Raw genomic sequence first — 27557 nt, 5'->3', positions numbered from 1 at the left:
ATAGTGCTTTTTGACCTTGAAAACGGACAATTTAGTGTCCCTGCCAGTGGATGGAAAACACTGAGTTAGAATCATTATTATGCAAGCCCTGCCTTTTTTTTTTTTTGGTGGGGAGGGGTTGTTTGTTCCTTTGTCAGCAACCTGAGAGTCTTTGTGTGTTGTGAAGTCACACGTGTAAGGAGGCAGAACGTTCTGCTCCAGCCATGAAGAGTTTGTTCTCTAATCTGTTATCCTGGGACTCTGAATTAATCAGATGCCTGCTCATAATTTACCAGCATCATTTCTAGACAGTGCTGCATTTGAGGGACTGTTTATCCTGGGCAGATAAGTCAAAATAAAAATCACTTGGAGAAGTGTGAGAAAAAACAGTAAGAACACTGCTGAGCTGTGTCTCACTTATGTTGATGAGACATTCTGAATTCAGGGAAGACTTCTCATTTCCTAAACCATGATAAGTGAGTGTTTAGATCATTGCTCAGTTGATTTCCTACATGTAACTTTGTCTCTGGAATGCTAAAGGAAGTTGGGATACTGTAAGCATCGGGGTTTTTTTTTACTGCCACAGACATTGGGAGGCTCAAATGACACAGCACAGTGCTTTGGGCCACCAGCTGGTGCCATAATTGCAAATTAGTTGAGCTGTAGCTTGGGATCCTAATGAAGTTATGCATGCTCCTTGGGTGTTTCTCAGACATGGGAGCAGAGCCGTGGCCGGGGAACATCTGAGCCAGATACATTTGGCTGATTGATTCTTCCTCTGTGCCTTCTGAGACAGCCTCCTGCCGCCCTGGGAGCCATGAAACCAGCACCTGAGTGCTGCAATCCATTTTGTAACTCTGCTGCTGGATCCTGACCTTGTTCTGCCAGGGCTGCTCTCTCCTGTGCCAGGGTTCACCTGGGCTGGGTACCTGTGGAATTGCATCACTGCCTGGAGGGCTTCATGTGATGGGGTCTGAAAGGGGGGCTGGCACCTCCTGCAGGTGTGCTCTGCTGGCTGTGAGGTCAAGGGGTGCTCCAAAAATAGCATCTGGGAAAGAAATAATCCAATAAACCCATCTTGACATGCATAACTTTTTCAGACTCTTCCGTGAGATTTCACAATATTTCTTCATAGTCTGTTCTAGTGTTTCGCTGCTGTTACTGTTAGAGGAATTTTCCTGTTGTTCTTGTTTATAGAGAATGTTATTAGGGTTTTTTCCTGTGTGGAATGCTTTACTCTTTTATTTTGTAACCTTGTGACTCCCATGTCTTTTTTGATGCGCTTCTGCCTTGCCAAGTGTTTTCCCAGTTTGTGTCTGCTCTAGTCCAAAGTGTGTTACTTTGTGCTCGTGTTTGTAGAAAACAAACTGAAGTTGCTTTCTCTTTATGCTTTAGATTTTACATTATATGGATAGATGCCAGTATACTTAGCATGCAGTGCTTCCCCCCTGCCCTAAATAATTTGGATAATGAAGGAAGGCAGTGCCTGTCACTTCTGTGTGATCTTTTGTCCTTCCATGCAGGAAGGTGGCACTTCCCTTGTAATCTTGTTTGTGCCCACATTACCTGAACCAGATTGTTAAAAACAATTCCCAAATGACCACTAGTAGCTACAGCTTTTATTTCCCCCCCTATTTCATGGCAAGCTACTCATTAATGGATTTGTCACAGAAAAGGTTATAATGTTACATATTATATTACATTAAATCTTACATTCACAGGTGACTGGGAATCTTAGTTTTTATGAGCATGTTTTTCATACTTGGAGGTGGATTTGCCTCTCAACAGGAAGCCTCTGCTCTTGGCAGTAATGATACTATTTGGATTGTTTTGGCCAAGCCGTTGTTAATATCACTAGACCTTGCAGTGTGAATGTTGGTTACTTAATGGAGGTGAAGAAATTGTTTGATACATCTGTACTTAGTACAATTATTTATCTTTTAAAAAAATATTATAAAAGTGTTCCCTATGGGCTTACACTGCACTATAAAAGACATGCATGTTTTTTCATGAGGCTGTTCCATAAACTGAATGTCTTTATGGGCTGCAACAGTATTTTTAGGTGTTTCAGGGTGCTGCTTTACTCTTTGAAGGCTTTTCTAATTGTTTCTTTAGCTGTGGAGGTGAAGCAAACACAGGTGCTCATGATGGGTCCCACTGTATGCTGTGTTTTGTGAGCAATTGTGAACAGCATTTGGTCTGTTCCCAAACTTCCCAATTTGCTTTGAATGCTCCCTTATATTGTGTTGGCTACTTTTCTGACCATTGTTAGGCAGGAAGAGGTAAGGCTGCATGCTGGTGCTTGTTATTGTATTTTTCATTTGAATATATTCTTCAAAATGCCTGTGCTTTTGTGTTGGTTTTGGGTTATTTTTTTGAGAAGTCTTGCTCCTGTGGACCTCTCTATGTGTGTCCATTTAATTTAGCGGATATTAGCTGTTAAAAAACACTGCCTGATGTCCCAGCTGGTGGAGGGAGATGTGTTGCCATGGCTGGATTTAAATAACCTCTGTCCTGCTTTGAGTGCAGATGCTGCTGTAGGTCTGACACAGCACCATAAGGGAAACAGCTACTGACATCCAAACTGCTGCTTCTGACAGGGCCTGGCTTTCATTAGGCTGCCTAGGTTGCTGGCAGCCTGAGGTGCCTGGAATAAAAGTTCCTAAACCAAACCAGAGCTTTGGCTAATTCAGAGCATTGTGCTGCTGGGGTGGCTGACCAGTTTGCTGGGGATTCTTTTCTCCTTCAGCCTGGAGCAGCCTTTCTGCAGCTTTCTGCTTTGTTCAGTCTAGCTGGCAATAGGAACCCCAAGTCCCCCCTGCTTGGTTTTGCTTCCTATCTGTCTCAGTGTTGTGGAAAACATCACCCACTTCCAACCCCTGACACTTTGCACTAATCTGGATTGCTCAGAGTCCCATTCAACCTGCCCTACACTCAGGTCAGTGTCAGCCTGGTGTTTAAAAACAAGTGCTAAATTAACAAAAACCTGGTGTTTAAAAACAAGTGTTAAATTAACAAAATATGCAGGTGGGTTGCTTTTCTTTCCAGATGAAATTAAGTTTTAGGAAGACAATTCCTTCTTGTAATGAATCTTTCTTGTAATGAACCATGAATTGCATGTTCATATGTTAACACTGGAGCTAGAATGTGTTGCTCAAAGATTAGATTTTGCTTCTGAAGCAACTTGCTCAAGGATGTAGAAGCAGAAGAGCTCTTCCATGGAGCAGCATGTGCTTCTAATAGTTCATGGTTGCATTGGCCTCACTGGCATGCTGCTGGATGGGTTCAGGAGTAGTGTGCAGCCTGACAAAATGTGATTAGTCTGCACTTAGTGGTACACGTAGTGTCTGGGAAACCCTGATGTAAGTCTTGAAAGGCTTTATCTCAACAGTCTTGCTTGATAGCCTTTGGGAGCTTTTTTCCAAAACAAATGACTCACAGCCCTTAGGTCCTTCATAGAGGCAGTGAATGCTGTTCTTTGTGCATGGGAGGAGGGAGAACAAGCAGTTTACCTTTATGCTTTTAAAGATAAACTCTATAAACAAAACAACCCTCACAAGTAATATGCTGATGTAGGGGAGGAAAAAGGTCACAGTGGAAAAAAAGTTGAAAATATGTAATTTTTTGCAGCCTATTTAAAGGTTGTTAGTGTTTTCTGGAACATTACCTGTTCATTTTATGCGCAGAGATGTGTTAACTGAGTTCTGTTGACTTTGTGTCACGTTGCATTAACCAAATTTTATCGTTACATTTCATCGCCTGCTTTTTAAGAAATTAATTTGGACAATTGGAAATGCAGAAATGGAAACTGAATTACACTATGTCAGGGACCAGCTAATTGAATTGTGGTTGTAACATATAACCACATATGGCATAAAGCTGGTAATAAAACTTCTCTTTTCCCTCTGTCTCCTTGCAAAATACCTATTTAGGGTTGGTAGTATGGTCTGTTTGCCTACCTTAGCTTAGCAGCTGCTCACATAATATATTCTGGTGTATGAATGCATAACTAGTCTGAAAATGCTGTTTGGTGTTAATCCCCTTGTCTTGTATATAATTTTCTTAAAAAAAAGGGAGCCAGGTACCTTTTGTGAGGCAGGTAACAACTGAAGAGAACTAAATCTTGCTAAGTGTGTAGCTGGTGTTATCAAACTGATGTGTGTGCTGCAGCATGGAAATATTCTTGAGTTAAAGAACAAAAAACCGCCCATCAACATGCCGGAAAAACCCAAAACAAACCAAATCAGAAAAACCCCACCCAAATTGCCTCAAAAGTCCTTATTTTCAAGCAGACCTGAAGGCCGTGGTTGGAGAGTAGGATTCCCAGAGTTTCTGTGAAGAGGGAAGCTGCAGAACACTCCCTGTGTGGTTTAAAGATTAAACCTCTGAATGGAGCTGTTGAAAGAGAGTGTAGTGACACTGGAAAAACCCAGCCTAGGAGTAAGGGCTGGAAACAGCAGCCAGATATTCTCTGCCATAAATCTCAAGTTACCTCAGCACTGAAATGAGTATGAGAGACAGCAGCATCCTAAAATGCAGGTTCTGAGAGGCAGGCTTGCCTGGAAAAGGTGGTTTCCAAAAGCTGGAGAGGGAAGGGAATACAATGGTTGGAGTGTTGATCTAGAGCAGTGAAAGGCACGTTCCATTTGGAGCTGGTCTTGTACAATGGGAGAGGCCCCTGGATGCCAGCTGGATTGTGCTGCCTTTATGTGTTAAAAGAGCATTTTCTGATAATTGCTGCCGGATTAGCTGAACCAGTGAAAATCCCTGCTCAGATAAAGCTTTCTGGCACTTGCAGCCAGCACAACCCTAAACAATGGATATGCTGATAAGGAGTCTTGATTTTCTAGTGTGAGCAAAATTGTTCTTCAGCTCACCTTTGCGTTGTAGTTTCTCCTCTAAATTATTTATCAGTGCAAATAACCAGTGAGTATATAAATTTGCTTTTAAATACTCTTTTCCCAGTTGCAGTTTGCAAATATTTTTTTTTTAATTTGGAATGTATAGTGGTTAGTATAGGCCTCTACCTTTTTATTCCTCTGATGTATTTTTAATACTTAAAACCATAGAATAAAAGCCTTAACTGGCTAGAGCTGCTGTTCTGTTTGGGCTGTTTGTGTTCCTACTTTCTAGATTGAATTTCTAATTTCAGTTTAATGAAAATTACTTCCTTGTATGTAATGATTCACTGAATAAACTTGGGTAAGAAAAGATAAGCAGTAAAATTAAGTACAAAGTAATAGTATTTTCAGTTTAAATACTGGGCTCTCAGGGTGAGATAAGGTGTAGTCAGTTATGATCCTTGAAAAGGAGGAAATAGAATAGCTGATATCCAGTTCTAACTAATATTAGAAGAAAATGTCTAAACATATCTCCCAGTTTTGATAGTAATGTAATGAATGTACTCTTGCTAAATCAGGGGGTTTTTGGATCTAATTGCTATTTTGAAAACTTCATTTTCCTGTTTTTCTAGTAAAGGAAGTCAGTAACTACTTTTGTCCTTGCCCTAAAGAAAAAAAATTAATTATCAGAACTTTAAAGGACTTCCCGACCTGGTAATACCATTGGGTACAAAGGACTTACACAATGGAATTTTTTGTAAAATAATGTATTATATGTACAACATAATATATGAAAACATAAAAATCTGTAGGTTTTTTTCTTCTGAGAGATGTTTTTAATCAAATTTTGGCTGTTCTGGAGTCAAGTCTTGATTGTCAAGACTCAATTTCCGTCTGTGCACAAGTACAGATAGAAATTCACATGCAGAGGTTTTGGATTTGTTGAATAATTATTTGTATTTGTTCATGCAGATATACTTGAAAGTGTGATTTGTCATGTTTGGGAAAGTTTAAAATGAAAGGACTCTTGGGAAATACAATCTCCTTTTGCTATCACCAGTAGATGTGATGCAATTTGTTCTAAAACTTGGGGGTAGAGGTAGGTGGTATTTTAATGGAACAGAACATGGATATGTGCCTGTAGATCCTACTGTTTAACAGATTAGCATATTGTCCTGTTTCCAGCTGGGACACACATTTAAGATTAAAGTAAATGTGAAAGAGAGTTGCCTTTCGAGTCTTAAAATTGAGGTTTTGTCTCTAAACATGAGCATTTGCAAAGCAAAGGGAACAACTGGAGAGACAGCTGAAGTGCTGAGGAATTGGGAGCAGGAAAGCAAGGCAAACACAGTTTCTCACTGTTTAACTTGGGAACTGTTTTTCTGGTGTGAAGGCAGATCTCAGTGACAACATTTAAGGAGCTAACAAGCAAAGCATCCTAAAATGGGGGAAACAAAGTATTGCAGTCTGAAGCAATAATTACTTTGCCAAGAGGTTTGAAATGCTACAAGAGCTGCTCTCTAGAAGAAAAACCGGTGTGTAACTCATGAGAAAGATGTTGATCAATATAGTAACTTTTATGACCTTGCATAGTGGTTGAGTAATTTTTTTTTCTTTGTGGGTGTTGTCTGCTCTGGAGTGAGACTGCTCTTTCTTTTTTCATTTTTATTTTTTACTCTGAAACCATTTTGCTAGAATTTTGATACAGACCTATTTGAGAGAGGTGAGAGATGTTGAAAAATAGATTTTTGTGTTTTTTTTACAATGGTGCAAATGTGGATTTGTGTGGGTAAAACCCCTCCAAACAAGTGCTTGAAGCACACATCTGTGTTGATACACTTCTGTTGAAGGGCTGTGTGCTTACTGCCACTGCACTCTCTGCTTAATTTTTATTGCAAGAGATGCTTGAAATAGCTGACATTGTGGGAAAATCAAACAGCTTCTCAGTGTTTCATGGTGCATGTAGATCATCCAGTTTTCTAGGACAGAACGTTGGAAGTAATGAATGCACAAATGTAAATGTTAATTATTAACTAGATTGAATTAGTTACTGCAGTCGTCTGTTGGTGTTCAAAGTTAAAAGTGGGTCACTGAGTCTCAAAATACTTTTGCAATGAATTCTAACATTGATTTTCCTATTTCTTCTTGTGCTGTTCTTTGCCTGCTAGTCTGGAGAGGAAGAGTAGAGCACCTCAAGCCTTTTGCTCGTGCACGTAACAATTAGTGTACAAGTAACCTGTTCCTTCTGTTTGAGTTACAGCAGCGCACACACGACAGCACAGATTCCTCTGAATCCCTCTGCCAGCTCCAGAAAAAGCATTTAATTTATAAGTAAATGTATAAATACTGGTAGAATTTTTAGATCATATTACCTTTACCACCTTGTTGTTAGCAAAGTCATTAACTGATGAAATCAAGATTCAGACTTTGGGGAGTGCAGAATTTTTTGCAGAATTTGTTTGGGGATATGAAGGATATTCAGAGGAAAAACTGATCACGGTTTTGAATGCTTACAGGTTAATTTAAGCTGCATTTAATAAAAGAATCTATGCAATTGAGATTATACTTCAGGGACTAGGTTTTAATGGCAAACCTTAGTACCTTGAGGGAAGTGTATTAGCAAGCCTTGCTGGAAGAAGGGAGGAAGTTTTGGGGGGTGGTGGATGAGTTGGAATCAGTAATTTCTTCAAGTTAAAATCTTGACTGACTTGCAGTCAGACTTGGAAGAAGAGCTTCTGAAGTAGCTGTGTGAGCAGCCATGTCAGGAAGGAAATTACTAATATGTAGGGTATAGGAGGAGTGAAAAAAAGAGTAGTTCAAAAAGTGATATTGAGAGATAAAATGATGTGGGAAAGAAATCAGAGTCTTATTCAAATAAGACTGACTTAGCCTTGCCAAAAAGTAATTTGGATCAAAGAAGAGGAGAGTACAAGAAAAATGTGCTGTTCCATGAGTAAGTGCAGTAGTTTGGCAGGAAAATTGAATTCATGTTTCGATATAGGTGCTAACTTTGACTGCATTCAACGGCAAATGTAAATAACCCATAATTGAAGTGAAAGCAGAATGCTTCCAGATTGTGTCAACTTGATGATGATAAGCTCTCCTTGATTTGTGAAATCTGTATGTGGAAACCTGTGCTCAAAGAGGAGAGCAGACCTCTACAATGGAGAGGCATTTAAGTGGAAATTTACTATTCCTTTGTTCTACACATTATCATAAACATCTCTACTGAATGCACAACATAAGGATGCTCATTAGATTTTCCTGTACAAGGAAGCTGTTGTAACTGGGGTAATTTTTACACATCAGTGTTTGCTTACTACACTGTGACAGGTCTTGGGTTGCTTAAGGATTCCTTTGTTTTGAGCTGCTTGAATAAGGCCCAGAACTTTGCCTTATCCTGGTGCCCTCGGAAATGAGGACAGGATTGTCAAGAGCTCTGTTTATAGTTGAAGTATTTTGTAGTACAGCCTTGTTAAGAGATGTCAGAAATTCATGAATCAATCTTAGGTGTTTTGTTGGGAGGAGAGTGTGAAAGAAATTATTGCTTATTATTAAATATTCTGACATTTATTTGGTAGTACACATCAGTGATATAAATACTATGTTGTTTATTTAAACCTCTTACTTTTAGGCTTTGAATATTAGAACCACCAGCAGTCTCTAAGATCTTCATTTAAAGGCTACAGAAGGAGAGGCTGCTTGAAACTTCAAGTGTGAAATGCATGTTGTTATTTTTGGGAAGAGCATTCCAATAAAATGAGGTGCTAAGGCAGAAATTATCACAAATAAAGTACTTGTGTATCTGCAGTTAAGTGGGGTGTTCTCAAAGAATTTTATTTCTTCTCAAGCCACACACTGTCTTAGTCAAGGTGGGAGTTCTTGGAGTTCATCTGCTCCCATCACCTTTGCTGGGTTGAATTTTGACGTCTCAAGGGATGGAGATTCCACAGCTCCTCTGGGCAGCCTCTCCCAGTATTTCACTGATTTCTTGGTGCAGCTCTCTGTGCCTGGCTAAAAGCTCCTATTCTGCACTTTTATCTCCCACCTTTCTGTAGTGCACTTCTGAGAAGATTGTGACTCTTGTTCCCTGTAATTCCCTGTTGAGTAGTTGAGAGTGGCCATTATGTTCCTAGCACAGCTGTGAAGCCACTCCCAGTGCATCTTTTCCTCTAGCCCCATTAATGGCTTTCTCTTTGATTTGCTCCAATTTGTCCAAGTTGTTCCTTCCACTGGGGAGCCCAAAATTGGGCACAATGTGCCAGATGCAGTCTGAATAGAGGGGAACAATCACTTTTTACATCATTGAGGTTATTTTGTCCTGGGTGCCAGTTTGAAGCCCTTGCCTCCAGATTTCTTGAAGTTTCTGTCGCCTGATTTCTCCAGCCTGCTGAGAAACCTCTGAACACCATACCAGTCTATCCCAATTTACAGAAATGCATCCACAGACTTGCTGAAGTTTCATTACATCCCATTTTCCTGCTGATAGACACATTAAACAGCATTGTGGTGGTGCTGATCCCCCTGAGAAATGCTCTAGTGACACTTCACCAGGGAGATGTCAAACTGCTGCCTGCAGCCCTCTGAGCCTCTGGCTCCCCAAGCCTTGGTTCTTGTTCTGCTGGAGCATGGTCATGACATTTGTCTTTTTCAAGCTGTCAGGAGCTTCTCTTGATTGCCCTGTAGAGCTGTTAGAGTGGCCTCAGGTTGTCACCACATGGCACCTTCAGGTTGTCACCACATGGCACCTTCACCTGTGTTTGCTGCTTGCTGTTCAGGTGGATGGACTCTGTGTATCCAGTTTATCATTCTGGAGCCCCAACTTTATTTCCCTCTAATGCAATACTCATGGAAACCTGGAAACTCTGGGACCAAACTTGGTTTTGAGACCAAGGCAATTGTATTTAGCCTTTTCTTGTACTTTGCTGCTCACATTTGCATGATTAAGTCATAAAACCATAGAAGGTTTGGGTTGGAAGGGACCTCAAAGATCACCCATTTCCAACCCCTGTGCCATGGGCACAGCCACTTTCCTCTAGACCCAATCCAACCTGCCCTACACTCAATGTCAGCCTGGTGTATAAAAGCAAGTGTTAAATTAACAAAATATGCTGGTGGGTTGTTTTTCTTCCAGGTGAAATTAAATTTTAGGAAGACAATTCCTTCTTGTAATGAATCTTTTTGTAATGAACCATGACTTGCATATTCATATGTTAGCACTGGGGCTGGAACGTGTCACTCAGAGATCAGCCACCTTCCCTTTACACAGCTCTCTACATCAGAGGCTGCCCTTATATTAAATAGGTGATGTTAAAATGCTGCTTTCTTGCTGTTCAAGAGGAGCTGGGCATTGGTTATCTGAAAGTAAAATGAGTTACATGATCTGTGCTGCTGGTAATGTAATGGTGGATTCTGTTGCAGCACGTTCAGGAGCTGGGATTGCCTGGAGAATCTGGGCTCTGAGAGCTGTGATTTGTACCATGTGTCAGAAGCTTAGGAAATAACAGAAGAAGGTCACTTTTTTGTTAAAATATGTATAGAACATAGGAAATATATGGATGTGAAGTGGTTTTTCACAGGAAGTCATCAGTTGTCAGTCTAGTTGTTGGAGATGTTGTTTTTCATGCCTGCTTAGAAAGGTTTTCCATAATATGTTGGGCTCAGATTCATGGAATTGCAGCAAAGAAGGCAACAAACCCTCAAAAAACAGACTGTTTGTAGGGAAGAACTAATATGTCTGGCTAGCTTTTGGTCCTGGTCTTTTAAGGCCTTCAGGTTAAAAGCTTTGAACTTTTCAATCCATCATGATGGCTCCTATTCAGTAAAGATTCTGATTTTTATGGTTGATAGCTTTGTTCAATTACAGGGTACCCTGGTCCTTTCAGGTTGCTTCATTCCCAGATTTTGCTCTAGAGATTTTTGTCCATTAGCTTTGACAACAGAGACAAAGCAAGAAATTGATTTTTGATAAAAATCTGTCTTGAGATGGGTGAAAGGTCATGGTAGGAATCTCTGCTCCTGTTGTAGTGTTGAGTAAAATCAGTACCCAGGCAGAATTAGCCTTTACTGTGGCAAAACCTTTGGCTTGTGGTGTCACAGAATTGAATCTGCTTCAGTTTCTGCATGGATTCTGCACTGCCTTTTAGTGCAAGCAAAGTGGTAAATGCCCTGAAGAAACATGTTTGAAAAATCAGTGGAAAAATGGATTTGATTATAACAATGTAATATTTTCAGCAAAAAAATCAGGGTAAATTACCAAAAATGCCATGTCTAAGGGAGCACCCCTGTGTAAGAGGATAAAAGAAAACAAGGATATGGATGAGTGCATGGAGCAAGCATAAACTGAATTATCTTATTTCATGGTTCTGTGGAGTCTAAATGCAGGACTTTATTTTACCAGTATAAAAATAATGGCTAGAAAGATTTCCCCTGTCAGTGTAAATGTGTTTTAATGAAATTCTTGACCTCTGTATAGTCCTGATTTTTTTTCAAAACATCTGTTGGAAATATTTATTGGAAAAAAATATCATCATGATTCTCTGTGGGATGAAAAGATATAGAAAATAGTGGAAGGAAGTGGGAAAATGTTGCTCTTGTCTCTTGCAGGTTGTTTCATTGAAAATCTTACCTCCAAGCTAAAATAATGAAGGCTTCTAATAAAGTATTTCCATACAGTTACCACCAAGTTTGCATACAAGGCAAAGACCAAATCTGTGTATAAAATTCAAGTATATATGCAATTCTAGCATATATTCTTCTCTGTCTCAAGCTTGGAATGATGGATGGTGAAAGTTCAGAATTCTGTACTTTTTAAAGGAAGAAGACAGCAAATGGTTATTCCTTCTGTCTGCTGAAGGAATTGTTTAAAAAACACCTTTGCCTTTATGTATGAAAGGATTTTAGTGTCTGTTTCTCTTACAAAACTGGTATCTGGTTTTGGGTAACTACACATTCTGTTTAAATGAGAGCTGAGAAGTGAAGTATCTTAATATCATCTTTGGTTGGACTTCAGAGAGTGTTTTTGAATTTAAGGGTAGCTAAAATTAGTCACATATGTATATTTTATTAATCTTACACTATATTATTTTATATATAGCTAGCCATTGTTAATACAACTAGTTTCATGCTACTCAAAATCCAGTTTTTCAGTCTGTTCTTAATTCCTATTTATACTTCTGGGTTTTTTTTAAGGTTTGTCTCTGTAGAGTCAGTTTATTGGTTTGACTTGTGTTCTCTCCTAGTTATTTCTGATTTCCTTTGAGAGAATAGGTGAATTTTTATGTGAACCAGCATATGACAAACCTGGAGACAATATTGAATTGCCAACACAAAATTGCTTTGTCCATTGCATAAAAACATGAAATACATGAATATGTGAAATGTTTGGGTAAAGAAAATTTCTTTGGGCTTTAATTTGGGAGTTCTGTGTGAAATGTAGGCTTTCACTTGACATCAACCTGCTGTTCTAAATAATATTTCTCTTTCTGCCTGAAAGTCCTGCAATGATTTCTTTCAGCTGTTTGATATTCACCTGCTGCTGTGGAACAAGCTACAAATGCAAAATCATCAAGAAACAGATTTATAGCAGCAAGAGAAATTTATGAGACTTTTCTGGCTCTGACAGCAGGCTTCTCCTAAATTAACGTTAAATGCTTTTATGCACAAGATGAAAACCAATTTTCTTTCAGTGGAAGGTGTTCATTGAGCAAAGAAAGTTTGTCCTCAGCAAACTGTGTACCAACTAAAACTCTGGAGTGTTACAGAACCCTGTGCCAAGAGCAAAGCACCTTTCCTTTGCCAAATATTAATCCAAATGATTCAGTTTCCCCTGCTTCTCAGCAGTACTAGTGTTATTTCTAGTTGGGACTTTCCATGCAGGATTTTCTGCTGGTTTCTGATGTTGCAGCTAATCTGTATTCTGAGTAATTCATGAGAAGAAAAAGTGGGAGAGATGAATGAATCTCTGGCTTATCAGAGACGGAAAAGTGGGAGAGATGAATGAATCTCTCAGTTATCAATCAAAAGTTTCCCAGGCACAGGCAAGCACAGGAGAGCTGCTAGTGAAGCAATCTGGGATTTTTCCCTCTGCATTCACCTCCTGTTCCAGCAGGCTCTCTTGTTTGAGTTGGATCTGCTGGAAGGAATCAGCAAGGGAGGTTGTAATGTCTGAAGAAGAATCTGCATGGAAGCAGCTCAGATGAATCAGCTGCTCCTAACTGAATCTTCTTTTAAAACCTAAATAGCAAGTGAATTCTGTCCTGGCTGAAGTGTTGGGGTGGGCAAGCTGCATCATTTGAAGTTGGGCACAAGTGCACAGCTCAGTTCCTGCTGCTGTACCAAGCATGTGATTTTCCCTTGCAGCACCATGTTTAGTAATGCAGGGAAAGTTGAGATTCTTCCTTTCCAGCTGAGGATGAGTTAGAGAAACTTGACTTATTGAACTGCTGTGTTCACCTCTGCAGAGCCCTAAAGGTCTATATTTTTCCATGATGTCTTGTTGGCAGAAGGAGGAGAAGAATTGTTATACTCAGCCCCCTCTGAGATGGCCTTCTGGCTGAAGTGCTAAAGTTCAAGAAATGAATAAAATTAAGGCAGCTGATTATGAGTTAAAAACCTAAAGTAATCCAAAGTTCTTCCCCTCTCCTCACTCACATCACCTCCATCAACAAAGCCAAGCCCTTTCCCCTGCTCCCAAAAAATAAATATTAAGCTGTGTAATTGAGTTCAGTCTGGAGCATATTTGAGGGCATAGGAAATATTTCTGTGTTAACTTCAAGATGCTAAAAAATAGCCTAACTGTAAAGCCAGATGAGCAACTTAGAATACATGGCAACTTTGTCTAGAGTGTCTGATTTAGTTAATAGAAAGTGGTACAGTATACATGGCAATTTTTTAGGTTTTGGGTTTTAACTTTTTAATAGCTAAACAGAGAACACACATTTCCACTGTGATGTGCCAGTTGGGATTTAGGAACAAGCAGGAAAAATTACCTTGCAAAACACCACCACTAAGATAGAGAACTTTATATCTCCACCAGCATTTAGCTGCTTTTCAAAAATGTGTATTTTTAAGATGTTAGAATTGGAAATGTTTAGAGTTTCTTTCTAGCTTTGTGCCACATGGTTTGAAAATCCTAAACAGGCGTTTGATGAATCAGTGTCTCTTCCCATTCCTTCTGCCCTGCAAAGACTGCACATTTTAAGAACATGTTGTTATGTCTCTGTAAATTGAGAACATAGCAGGAAAAAAAAAAAACAACCTGAATCACCAGAGGCAGTGGTAATGGGATATAATTTTTCAAACCCCTCATTGTTACATTACTGACAAAAATAGCAAAGGTTGAGCATCAGAGCTGTCACAGCTTTTATTAGTATAGTTAAATGACCTTTTCTGTGGCTGCAATTGTGCTGTTTCATATGAGTTTGGTCCTTGAAGTATGTTTATCCTTTTTACTTCTTGAGGGAGGAAAACCAAGCATCCACTTCTTGTGGAGAGGGGGGAAAAAAAAATAAGGCTTAGGTCAGCAGACTGGATTGGTGTCACTGTGCATTGAGCTTAAGAACTTGGGATGTGAAAGAATGAACACATTCCATCTGGGCAAGAGAATGATGTCTGCTAGGGTTCAGTTTGCTATGGTTTTTGAGCTTTTTGTATGATCTCATCACTGGAGGAGGAAAGTATATTCTCCCATAAGAATAATCTTATACTTATGATTCATTACTACTGTGGTTTTTTGTGTGAGCCTTTTGAGTGCCAGACCTCCCCCCACTCTTCCACCCCAAATAAAAACCAGCCACCCTGTCGTTGGCTTTATATGGTATTGCTGTAGGTGGACTTACCCAGAATAATGGCTGGCTTCAACAATCAGAGCCTTGCATCTTTGTCTGGAGAATCACTGCTCCTAACATATATTTATCCAGCTATTTGTCAAGCTTTACATTCTGGGAAGAGAGCTTTGTACACTTTGTCTCCTAAGGTTTGGTAAGCACTTTTTTTGCATGAATGTTCCCTCGTATGAATTTTCTGGTTTTTGCAAATAATTTCATAGACTTGGTTTAGTAAGTTTACTTGGGAACATACTGAATTCTCAGTTTTTCTTTGTTAATATTTCACTGTAGTTCCCCAGCACACTGCTAATAATCCAGCAATCAGTTCTTGGAGCAGCTGTGTGTTTTGGCAGTAGCATGTGAAGCTGGAGATGCTCAATCTCCCACATCCCCTAATCAACTCACACATTGAAAAGGTGCAGGCCAATCCAAGTCTAATGGTTTCTGGAACCATTACACCCCACCAGGAAGAGGAAAATATGTAGATAGGCAAGTAAACCCAGTAGGATGCTTTTGAAGGCCTGATGACATGGCATTTTTCTCTTGCAACATAACTGGAGACAATTTGTTTATTTGCCACCAGTGTAAAAAAATCTGCATTTGTGATCAGACCCAAGTGATTCTGGTGCAGTGAATGAAGGAAGCCATCCTAGCACAAGTCATGTAAGGGACACATGTGTCACAGCAAACCCTGGGGACTGTGAAGAGCTCATTTATAAATACTAATATGGGTGAAAATCTGTTCCCTAATACAAGTACAGCAGGGAAGTGTCAAAAGCAGGAAAAGCAAGAAATACAATAAATGATACCATTCTTATTCACTTGGCTCTTGCTCTTTTGCAAGAGTTCATATATATTTGGATACAAGAGGCTGGTTCAGGTTCTAGTAACAGTGTGTATGTTAAAGTCAGAATTTTCCTAGAAAAAGATGGATCTTCAGAAAAAAACCCTAAACTGTATTTTTCATTAGACCTGTCAAAGCTAGTCATGAGCTAACAGTGAGGATTTTTGATTTGGTGTAACCCTTTGAAGTTAATGGGTTTCTAGTATACTTTTCTTTTTGCACTTTTAAATACTTTATGGTGTCTAATTATAATGTACAATATACAATATTCAGATGCTAAACTATCAAATTGCCATTGCAGAGCAGAACTAAAGATTCTTTTCACTAAAGCTCATGCCTCCGTGCTTTCCTTTTTTTCTTCATTTTAGAGAGTTTATTACTAAGAGAGAGTAATGGAATAAATCACCCTTTCACCTGATAATTATTGAACCCTGGAAATAGGCTAGCATCCTGTGATGGTCTCATTTCTTTCTGATGGGGATCTTTTCTTTCTTTCATTTTTCCATCTTACTCTTGCAGTCTGATAAACAAAGTGCTGTGTGGTGGGAGCTGTTGGCAGGAGGGGAGCATGTCACCTTCAGATTGATACCTGGATATGAAAATTACACACTTGGAACACTGAAATTTTAGTTACAGGATTTGTATGAAGTGAAGGCAGAAGGTTTATTATGTAGTGATTGAAAAGGTCAGCTGGAAATGGTTTGTAGTTGTCATTTTTAAAAGTTTGTGAATCATCTCGTATTTTTATATGGATAGGACTAATTCCCTGTTATGAAAATTTCTGTTTTAAATGGAACATGAAGCAGAGATCTAGACTTGGTTAATATTTTCAGTTGTAAGACATGGCCTGAGAAGTGGAACTAAAAATAGTTTAGCAGTTGTTAAAGAAAAGCTAGAAATTCAATTCAAGGTCATCTTATTTGCACTTGTGAAGAGTACCACTTGAATACTGAATAGTTTTTAAATGAATAGGTTCTTCTTCTTTATTTTAAAATTTTTTTGTATGCTAAATAAAATAATGTAAAAAGTTGTATAAACTTAGGCTGAATAAGAGCACCTGAAATTTGATGGTCTGTCCTGCTCACTGTACCATTAGTCACTCTCTGCTTCTACCTTTGTTATAATTGGAACATATTAGCTTAGAATCACAGTCTCAATTTTTAATAGAATCTTTTTTTTTTTTTTTTAAATCTGTCTGGCACATGACTGAGTAGAAGTTACTTTTTGGCAAGAACTCTCCAAACCAAATCAGTATCTGGGCCTGTCACCTATGGTTTATTATGCCTGTGATTGATCCAAATTGAAATATAGCAAAAATTCATTATGGCTTCAGAAGTTTTCCAAGTTTACTATCAGGCATTTTAGAAAAACCACTACTGTTTGTCATGTACTTTGTGAACAGTACAGAATGTTTCTAGGTTTGAACTTTGAGATGTGTGCCAAAAGTATCTAAAAATAAAGAAATCCGGTAGGTTCTTGCACTGTCCTCTTCTCAAGTGAGTGAACTGTATTTCACTGTGGTATATATTTAATGGGACTGCAGAATGCCTAAAAGCTGTACCAAAGTTTATTTTCTTTGCATTTACTCTTCATGTTTTGAATGTGCTCCTTCCAGTCTAAGCTATAAACTATGCTTAGAAAAGAAGCATTTTAGTTATGTATATTATCACTTTATTATCCCTAAATTGAACTAGAAAAAGAGTGGTCTAATTAAAGGTTGTAATCCCATTCTGATCTAGTTGTTGAATAGGTGGTGGGGTTAGAACACTTGCATTTTTAAAATTAAGAACCTATTTCCTCATTTGATCATGAATCTGCCATGTGCATGAGAGACATGATCTCAGTATTCTCTCTTCTCCATGAGCCCTAAAGAGCATCCCAGTATTGAGCACTTTTAGAATTGTTAGAATGCCATGGAAAGTGTGATAGAAATTGATTCTGTTTTCTCAAAAATGTTGGGATTGGAAGGTAACAAAACAGCTGGATGTAATTAAGAATTTTCTTGTATTAAGAGATGTGAATAAGATACTGAAAAGTCCAGCATGGTCTTTTGAAAAAAAAATCCCAACAAACACACACACCCCTTCCCAAACCAACCAACCAATAAAAATCACAAAAAACAAGATGAGTGGGGGAGGCATCCTTTCCCTCTTCCATCAAATATAAAGAAATAATCCTTTACTTTCCTGCATCTCCTCAGCCTTCTCAGTCTCCCAAATGTTAGGCCACATTCCTTGCAAGCCAGCCATCATGTGCTTCCTATAATGCTGGATGTGCTGGAGTGCTATGTTCACAGAATCTGACTTACTGATAAGAAATCATTCCTTTCTATTTTGGTTTCCTGTCTGCATCTGGACATTACCCCCAAAGAGAACCTGCATGGATGGTATCACCCTTTCCTCTCCTAATAAATACTCTGTTTCTGGTATGCTCTGATTTCATGTGTTTCTTATATGATGACGTTTATGATGTGCTCCTTTTTAACTTCAGGCTGTAGCTCAGCTTCCAGATGACTGGCATAATCAGGATTAGCTACCAATAGCAATCTCCTGATGAATTTGCACTTTCTGGGGATCAGTAGAACCTTTTCTCAGGGAGAAAATATTACATCTGGGTGTCAGCTGTTGTAAAATGTGTCAAAACCAAAATGAGTTTTATTTGTGAGCTGATGAATTTTTTGTGCTGGACTTTATTCCCTGTGTTTGTTTCCTTGTCTATATGTTAAAAGGTGCAAGGGCCTTCCAATTCTCATTTCTTGTAGCAGTGATTTCCACTGGGAAGGGTAGATTGTATGAAGCTTGTGCAACTCCAGATTCTTTGCTCTTTGGTCTTCGTACATGGTTATGGCATTTAATGAAAATTCATGGCTGGTGGTAAGGAAAAGGAGGGGGAGAATAACTGTAAGGGGGGAAAGTGCAAAAAGAAGAAGTGAATACCTTCTTGATCTCTTTTATTAGTTGTTAGGCCTGTCTGTCTGGACCACAGCTTTTCAGAATGAACTCATATAAGCAAAATCTCAAAGTCTGGTGGTTTTGTGTTCAGAAACGTGGAATTTCAGCAAGTTGCAAGGGCTACTGCTTTAACATTTTAAATGAAAACAACTTAACCAGAAAGATGATGCTTTGCCACATGTAATTTTATTTTTTCCTCCACTTTGTGTATTACCAGTGAACAGAGTATCTGCCAGGCCCGAGCTGCTGTCATGGTCTACGATGATGCCAACAAGAAATGGGTACCAGCTGGAGGATCAACTGGATTCAGCAGAGTTCACATCTATCATCACACAGGCAACAACACTTTCAGAGTAGTGGGCAGGAAGATTCAGGATCATCAGGTGAGGAAATCTCTGAAAAATTTAGAATATTAAGTCTTTAGCAAAATTATGGGGCCAATTAAAAAAAAATGTGTTTTTTTTAACTGAAGTAGCAGAGCTTTTATTGCTTTTTCCCTGTGAACTAAGCACTTTGCATAGCCCCAAGGCAATAGTCCTTTTGCCATTCCTTCCTACAGATATCTATTTATAAAGGCTAGTGGTGTACACAGAAGTCATCTGGTTCTTTTTAAGGCAAAGTGGCAACCTGAAAGCTTCTCTCCCCCACTCTGCACTGTGAGCTGCAGCCTGGGTAGACACCAGCAGTTCTTTCAGCTCTTCCTACCTCATGGAAACTTGGATGCATGATGTCTCATATCCCCAGGTCATTTTGTTCAAAAAACCTTCTGATGTTTAGTAATGCTGATCATCTAGCACTTAAAGAGAGTGAGAAGGGAGTAACAGGGATTACATCTTTATTTCCTTGATGAAGTTACTGGCTCATGATTAAATAGCAAATTAGCACTCTGTCTGTAAATGTGCTCTGCCATGTAATACTTGGGATGGGGTTAAAACCTAATATTTTGTTTGAGAAAAGCTCCTAATAGTTGTTTCCCTCCCTCCCAGCCTTTAATAGAATTCTTTTGGTCTGTTTTTGGTCATTTATTACACACCTGTGTTCTAAGCTGGTAACCCCCTGTGTGATTTGTTACTAAATATTTACTCCAAGTAATAAATGGTCTCTGTGCATTCATCTGAGAGCGAATCTGGGGGGTTTTTTTGTCCCATTATTCAGCAGAAAAAGGTGAGAGGATATAGTTATCCAAGTGCAATGGGATCCTCTTAGTGGATGGCTTGTAGTAAATGGTTGCCCTAATAGCTCAAATTTTCATCTTTTGTGTGAGCCACAGCAACCTTGCAAAATGATACCCTGTGATCCGTGGTACAAATCCAGCAAACTGCTGCTGAAAGCCCTGCAAGCCAAGGGGTGCAGCAGCCACAGGGAGAAGGTGATAACTTGGTTAAAAAAGAAACCCAACAAACACCCCGTGAAATTCATGGGAAAAGGAGTTCCTGCTTTTCAGATGTGTGTTTCAGTAATCTGCTGCTGGTGTTATTGCATTGCTGTTAGGAAACGTGGCTGCATCTTTTGAAGTGAGAACACTTTAACTACAAAAGTTGATACAAAATATCTCATTAGTCCCCTTGTGTATTCCCACCACTGATTACAGACAGTGTTGGAATTAAAATTGAAATGTTTTGTGCTTTCAGCCTTGTGTTTCACAGATTATGGGTCATGAATTAACCCGTGTGGTGGAGGAACAAAATCTACACAAAGCTGAAACTTCTGCTGGAACAGCAATTTTAAACATAAGTAAACTTTTTTTTTTTTTAATGATTACAGGTGGTAATAAATTGTGCCATTCCAAAAGGGCTGAAGTACAATCAGGCTACACAGACCTTCCACCAGTGGCGTGATGCTAGGCAAGTGTATGGTCTGAATTTTGGCAGCAAAGAAGATGCCAACGTCTTCGCAAGTGCCATGATGCATGCCTTAGAAGTATTAAATTCACAGGAAGCTGGTAAGTCTCTTCACTTATTTTCTTCCCCTAAGATTGCTCAAGTACAGAAAAATTCAAATGTTTGTGTGTAAAAGTCTATAAGTCTTGTTTTTCATCATAAATAGGCCTCTAGGTGTTTTAATTATTGGGATGTTTTGTCTGACTAATTACTGCTTCTTAACAGTGCTTCTCAACTCAACTGGCATCTCTGTAATTGCACTTCCTAGCAAGTAAATCAATTTACATATTTCTATATTAGATACGGAAACTGCTGGCTTTGCCTTTTTTGTTGTTTTTTTTTAAGGAAGCAAAACAAAAAGACCTGCCCAAGAAGCATAAGGAAGATACTTTTCAGGATTTCTATTGTCATCCAGGTTCCTATTGTGTGTTGGTATTTTTGCTTCTCACTGGTTACAGGTTTATTAAAAAATTGTGAAGGTTTTTTTCCTCCAAACTTTGCAATTCTCTGGCAGTTTTTATCAGCTCAGAAACCTTGAATCCAGGGTTAACATTCAGATGAGCACATACAATTTAGACACCAGGTTTGTAATTTCATTTGTTTGAAGTTGAGGGTGACATAGGCTTTAAAAGAGTGGTGGAAAAATCCCTGGCTGTCAGTATTCTGCTGATATCTGTAACACATTCTGGGTAGGCTCTACAGCAAATTGATCAGTGTAACACTGTGACACACACAGAGGGAGGTTCTTCTAAAAGACTAAGAGTCTTTTGTGTTCTTGTAACCAAATAGAATTCTTTTGTCCTCATTAAAGTTTCAAGATTGCCTGTGTAACAAGAGATAGTACTTGTGTGCCAGTTTTCTTCCTCTTGTGTGGAAGAGAGGCTGTAGATAACTATACCAGGGCTGTCTCAGCTACAGCAAAAAAAGATGGTTTTATCAAGTTGGTGTTTTTTCTGGTAGTCCTTTCAAGACTTTTACCTTTTGAAACTAATCTGTCTAGGCTGTGGATGATAAATTCTGCAGTGCTTACATTGTTACACAACACAGGAGGCCAAAATAGAAGTGGTAGCTAGACTTAGGAGGTTCCTTTTTGCCTGCTAAAATAAGCCAGTTGTGATTCCCAGTCTCCTGCCTCTCAGCTGGGTGTTTTCTCTTCTACATCCCTCAGTTCTGCTTTCCCTAAGGGTTACTCAGCTGTAAACTTTCCATGCATTCTGACTGTTCATCACCTTCTCCCAGCCAGTATTTGGGAACACATGAAGTGTTGGTTTGTACTCTTTTGATGAAAAAGCCTGATTGATGGTAATTACCACAGATTTGTAGGGTTCAAGTTCTTTCCCATTACCTGTACTTGCAGAATTTGTGTTTCAGTGTGTATATAGGCATATACACATCTTTGTAGTTCAGTTTAACTCCTCATAACACTGAACCTGAGCTGCTAGAGAGGCTGAAATGACATAGGCAGGCATGGCATTGCTCATTTTTTAATTAGACAGTGTGTCCTTTTTAAATTTTGTGCCTTGTAATTTGTCTAATGACTTGTTCTCTTGCTACTTTATGCAAGGTATTTATGGGCTGCTGCATCTTTATATTGCTCAGTAGTAGAAATTTTATTATAAGCAGAGATGCCACTTCACTTTGTAAAGACTTGGCTAAAACTAAAGTTTTCTGACTGTAAAATTTCATAACTGTGTATGACTTATCACAGCCTGGCTGCTGACTACAGTGCTGTGGTCCTCTGGTTTGTTCTCAACAGTTTTGAGCTGGACATGAATTAAGGTTTGTAACCATGTTTGAAAGTGACTGGGTTAACCTTTAAGTTTTCTTCTGAATTACAGCATTGTCACTTTGTTTCTCCTTGTTGTGAATTTAATTTGGGGGTAGCAGCAGGCACAAGTCAAAATGCATTAATTAGCTGCATCACAAGCTAATGGTGAGCACAGGAGATAATTGTTCTTCCCTGGCTGCTGTCTGCCAAGGGCTGTGGTGGTTTCAGATGAGCTGTCACCTGTGCCACAGATAGGTGCTCTAGCTTCCACCAAGCTGAAATGAAACCAAACCTTCACACTGTCAGCATTGTTTCAGCAGATGAGCAGTTTTGCACTGCTGCTTCTAAAAAAAATTCCTGATAAGGCACAGGGAATTGCTCTCTCAGCCTCATCTCGCTTCAGACAATGTTTAAAGATAAATGTTCATCATGTTTCTGTGTTAGACTACTGTCAACAAGTTTTATCAGCTGGGAAGTTTGTCACTGTCTGATCTAGATATTACTTAATTTTTCTGAAGTATCTTTCTGAACATGCTGCTTCAATAATGGCAATAGGTTGCTAAGTGGCTTGCAATTTATAATCCAACTAATTGTGCTCCTTGCTCAAAGCTCAGTGCATTTTGCTTCTGTGTAGCTGGTATAATTTCCTAAAAGTGCAGCTAGAAATGAATCCTTGGTGTTAGGTTCCTCCCCCAGGATCTCTGAAATAGATGAATATTTACTTAGACAGGTCACTGGCTCTGAGGCTCTAATATTAGCTCTTCATTTTAGGAAATGGATTGCAGCTGCCTCTTTTATAAACAAATTACTCTTTCTGAAAAGGTGTTGAGAGGGTGTGTGTCATAAAATAAACTTACACTGACATATGATGATCAATACATTATATATGATTAGTTTTATTTCTTTCAATGTATCTGCTTGGATTTTAAAAATTTCTAACCCATGCTGTCCTTGTTGGTGTTTGGATGATACTGCTTCAAAAATCTGTACTTGAAGATGACAGCTTGTCTCTATTAGTTTAAATAAATTGCTGTGTTTCCTAGTGTATCCAAAATGGCATACAGAACCTCCAACTGAAATAAAAATATAGAGATCCTACATAGATAGATTCCCTTTTATTATAGAATTGCATCCAGTTAAAGTTAGATTCTTGCAGTATCCTTATTTTCTGCTGTGCTTTCTGATTTTGGCAATTTCTTTTATTAGCTTGCTTATTTTATGTTGTATTTTATTCATAAAAGGAAAGCAGTTTTAATGTTAGAGCATACTATTCAGAAATTCATAAAGCTGCAGATGAATTTTAAATTTTATGCAAGGGTTCACAGAAATCTAAATGACTTCTGGGGGATATTAAAGATTAAGTTGTGTACATCCTTTTGGTTTGCAAGTCAACTGTTGGGTAAGGCTCTCTCTTTTTAAAATAAAATCAAATCATGGTCTCCTTCTCTTGCATATATTTGAAAAATGTCATTGATCTTTTAGTTGGCATCCTCAGCTGTTCTGCTGCCTGCTGGCAGAATTGGAGGTTGTTTAATTTAGGATCTCCCTCTAGTGGATCTGCTGGAGTCGAGGCACTGCTGAGCTCTCAGGGACAGGTTTTTGTCTTTCTGATGAGTTCAGAGTGCACAGTGAAAAACTCTGAAGTGAAGAGCAAAGGCTTTACTGCAAGTGGCAGCTTTAGCTAAAAAAGCAGTGCAGGTTTGTCTCAGAAGCAAAGGCTGCCTTATCAGTGAAACTGCTGCAAATGCTCTGCTGATGTAGGATTTTATCCTCTCCCTGTGTTACAGGACTGATAAATGAACATGCTAACTTCTCAAATGGTTGAACTCTGCTTATTTAAATGAATTTATTTTATTTTAGCTCTTTTCTGGTTTGAATGATTGCATTAGCAAACCCTATTTCCCTGCAGGCTAGTTGGGCAGATTGTAGGCAATCCAGCAGAGTAGGACAACACAGGACTGCATTTTGTCCTGGAATTTTAAAGAATTAAATAGTGCAGGTTCCTGCCCCACACTGTTTCAGAAATGCATTAAAAGTGAACCGAGGTTTTATTCCTGGCCCTCATTTGGGAAAATTTGGAAAGACCTACTACTCATTACATGAAATAACTGTTTGACGTGGTCAAAAGTGACACCTTCATCAAATGCCAAGTGCATGTCATCAAGTTTAAGAGGTCAAATGAAGAGGATTTCTGGCTCTGAGGCTCTGTGCAGGGTGTTCAGATATTCAGTAATTGTCTTGTCTGGAGATGACAGCTTGCTGCAAAGGTTTTGCATTGCATGACAAAGGAAATTTTCATATCTGCATTAAGTAGGGCTCATTGTTGCAATCAAAGTGGCTCTGGAATGAGAGAAAAGCTTCAATGAGGGGAAATCAGACAGCTGAGAATTCTCTGATGTGTGAGACAATGGATTATTTCTTTGAAGGAATAAGGTCACGTAAGGGAAGCTTGTGCTGGGAGGAACAAAGGAGCATCATTCTCAGTTCTGCTGCAAAAAGCACCTCCTAGTTCAGCTGGGATCACTGCTGCTTTGTGTGGCATCTGTCCCCAACCCCAGGAAAGCCTTGCTGAGAGAATGTGGGGTTTCTAGATGTGTGATTTGCACCTGGGAGGTCCTGGGAGTTGTTTGTTGCAGAAGATGAAAGCAGCAGAAGAACTGAAGCAAGGATGTCACAACAGTAAATAAATCTATTTTCATTCTCTCTCATAGAATTACATAGATGTGAGATTTGTGATGCTTTTTGTGCTAATCTGTAGCAGTTGTATATGAGTTCTTGAAAAGATTTTTGGAGTGTTCTGGATGTAAAGGCAAGGTCATGAAGGATTCGGTGAATCTGTTCTAGTGTTGCCTTAGATCACAGTTTAATTCATAGGAAAATGGGGAGGAAGAAAAAGAACCAGAGGGGTTTCTTTGTTTCCAAGGTCTCATTGTTTTATCCTTCTGACCTTGGAGGGGAAAAAGCCCCTGTGGTTCAAGTTTTTTGAATTCCTCTTGAATGAGTAACTCTAGAAGTTAGGTTGTCCCGTTATTAAATAAACAAATCTTTATTCACAGCTGTACATTAATGTCCTTTCTCTTCCAGCAGAGATAGGTAATTAAATCCTTGCTGGTAGAGGAATGCACTCAAATAATGGATTGAATAATTTAATATCTTTGGGAAATGCAAACTGAAACAAAAATTGGGGCTGCCTAATTTGAATATATAGAGAGACTACAGAGGACTGAAATGAGAAAAGTGTATGTGGAGCTTGGGGGGTGCTTTTCTTTGTACTGCTTTGGTTCATGTCATGCTCAAACTTGTTTTGGGAGAATAAAAATTCTGCAGCAGTGAAGTAATGATGCTATACCTGTACTCTCAGCAAGCCTCTGGAACAGGCTGTCAGCACTCCCTGTCAGAACAGGAGTAACATGATGGTATTTTTATTACCTGTGTTGTCAAAAGTTGGATAATATCTCTGGTCTTGCTAACAAGATTTTTCCCTTCCTTTTAAATGTGGGATTGATTAAATAATTTTTTTAGGTCATTACTAGGTGTTTATAATAGCTGATACTGATTAAGTAATCCTGATTTATGTGCCAAAATGCTGATCCCGCAGGAAGTTCTACCTGTTTATTGGGCAGAGTATTTCCTCTTCATGGTAATTGCAGATAAGATTATTGAAAGCATCATCAGTGTCAGTTGTGGTGTTTGGAAGTGAAGGGAGAGTTGCTAAGTTTTCAGAGTTATAACTTTTGTTCCTTAAACTTAAACTTTTAAGAGTTGCCTGTATGGTGTTTCTATTTTTTTTCTTTTGGTTCTTCAGAATTAGTGGTGTGTCATGTGAAAGCATTAAACTTTAGGTGAACAATCCGAAGAATTTAATTAAAATCTGGTAGCTGGTCTAAACTGCATGGCAAATATTAATAGAAGTACATTAATTTATGGATAAAGTTTTGTTTAATAAACACAGAGGAATGTCAGCCTATTTTACAGTTGGGGTTTATAGTGTTGTCTTTAAAAATATTATCAGTAGAAGTTGTAGATAGATTTAATCTGCCTTTTGGGAGCAGGGTGTTTTCATAAAAGTCATGAAGATAGCTGTGAAATACACCTTGGTCAGGCTCATTTCTGTACTGTTATCCCCCAGCAGTGACAGCCATCACCTATAACATTGCTATTTTATCAAATTTTGGCACAGCTGAGGGTGGAGGGGAGCTCTAAATATCCCACAGTGGGTGCTATTGACATATTTAACTTCAGTATTTGCTCCTTGATATTTGTGGTGTTGTAGTTTCATCCAGCAGCTGCAGCTCCTGCTGGTGAAGCTTTGTCCCTGGGCATGGCAGGGTGGCACAGAGACCTGATCAGAGCTGCTGATGTCCCCCAGAAAATTGGGTTTGAGCCAAGCCTGGCTCCCAGGTTATCAGAGCCTGGTGTCCAAGGCACTGCTGGCTCTGATAGGGGCTTCTGCTGGCACTGATAGGAGGCTTACCTCTGCTTAAATTCATGTGTGCTTTCAGGAATAGTTTTGTTGTTCTTGTTGCCTTTTATTGCCTTGATTGAGTTATAAGAGCTTGTGGATTGAAGTGGAAAGTGTTTGGCTTCAAATTTGGAGTGATGAGTGAATTAACTCAGCTGAAGTGAGTGAGGAGGAAGGGGTTTGAAGGGAGGGGAAACCTTGGCTAGGGGTTGATTCACCCTAACAGAAGTACTAGAGAAAATTTTGTCACTAGTTAATGCCCTGGTTTTTGGCCATCATGGTCTTGCATATAAACCCATAACACCTGTTGGGAGGGTATGTGTCATAAAATAAACTTCTACACTGATCTGATGATCAATACATTATGTATGGTTAGTTTTGTTTTGTTTCTTTCAATGTATCTACTTGGGTTTTAAAAGTTTCTAACCCATGCTGTCCTCATTGGTATTTAGATGATACTGCATCAAAAATCTGTACTTGAAGATGACTACTTGTCTCTGTTAGTTTAAATAAATTCCTGTGGCTCGAGCAGTGACTTGGTTTTGATTCTGCTCAAGGCTGGTTAGAAATCAACCCAGCCTTTGTTCTGGCATGGCCTGGAGCAGGACAGGCTCTGAATGGAGCTGGAGACACATCAAAGAGGGATACCACAGTTGTTGTTCTTATTGCTTCCTGCACAGATCTCTGAAAAGCCTCATTCCCATTCATTCAGAAAACCTTTAACCATTTAAACACACATTCTTTTTTTTTTTTTTTTTAAATAAGTTCTTATATTTCCTAACAAAAACACATCTTTTTGGCTGTAGCTTTGAACTCTTGCCTGGGGTGTGGGCTTTGTTTAGTAGGAGTATTCAAACTGTCCTTAAAGAAAATATTTTCTAAAGATTATAATTAGCCAGGTCACTTATATAAATGTATAAATAAATTTGCTGTCCACTTTCAGTCTTGGAAAAGACTTCTAAAAGACAGGTCACACTTTGATTTGGATATCAGACTGTATAATTG

General features: G+C 38.9%; 1 protein-coding gene across 6 annotated transcripts in view; it reads left to right on the top strand.

Annotated features, from left to right (window-relative positions):
- The window catches only part of ENAH (ENAH actin regulator), a 91989-nt gene that overhangs the window by 25347 nt on the left and 39085 nt on the right, over positions 1–27557 (top strand). For all 6 annotated transcript variants that reach the window (XM_063152573.1, XM_063152572.1, XM_063152570.1 and 3 more), the window contains exons 2-3: positions 18660–18825; positions 20207–20384. In XM_063152573.1, the coding sequence (XP_063008643.1) occupies positions 18660–18825; positions 20207–20384 (344 nt within the window). The remainder of the gene's footprint in view (positions 1–18659; positions 18826–20206; positions 20385–27557) is intronic.

The sequence above is a fragment of the Melospiza melodia genome, chromosome 3 (genome assembly GCF_035770615.1).
Source record: "Melospiza melodia melodia isolate bMelMel2 chromosome 3, bMelMel2.pri, whole genome shotgun sequence".
NCBI lineage: Eukaryota > Metazoa > Chordata > Aves > Passeriformes > Passerellidae > Melospiza > Melospiza melodia.
This window is presented reverse-complemented; position numbering and strand designations above follow the sequence as displayed.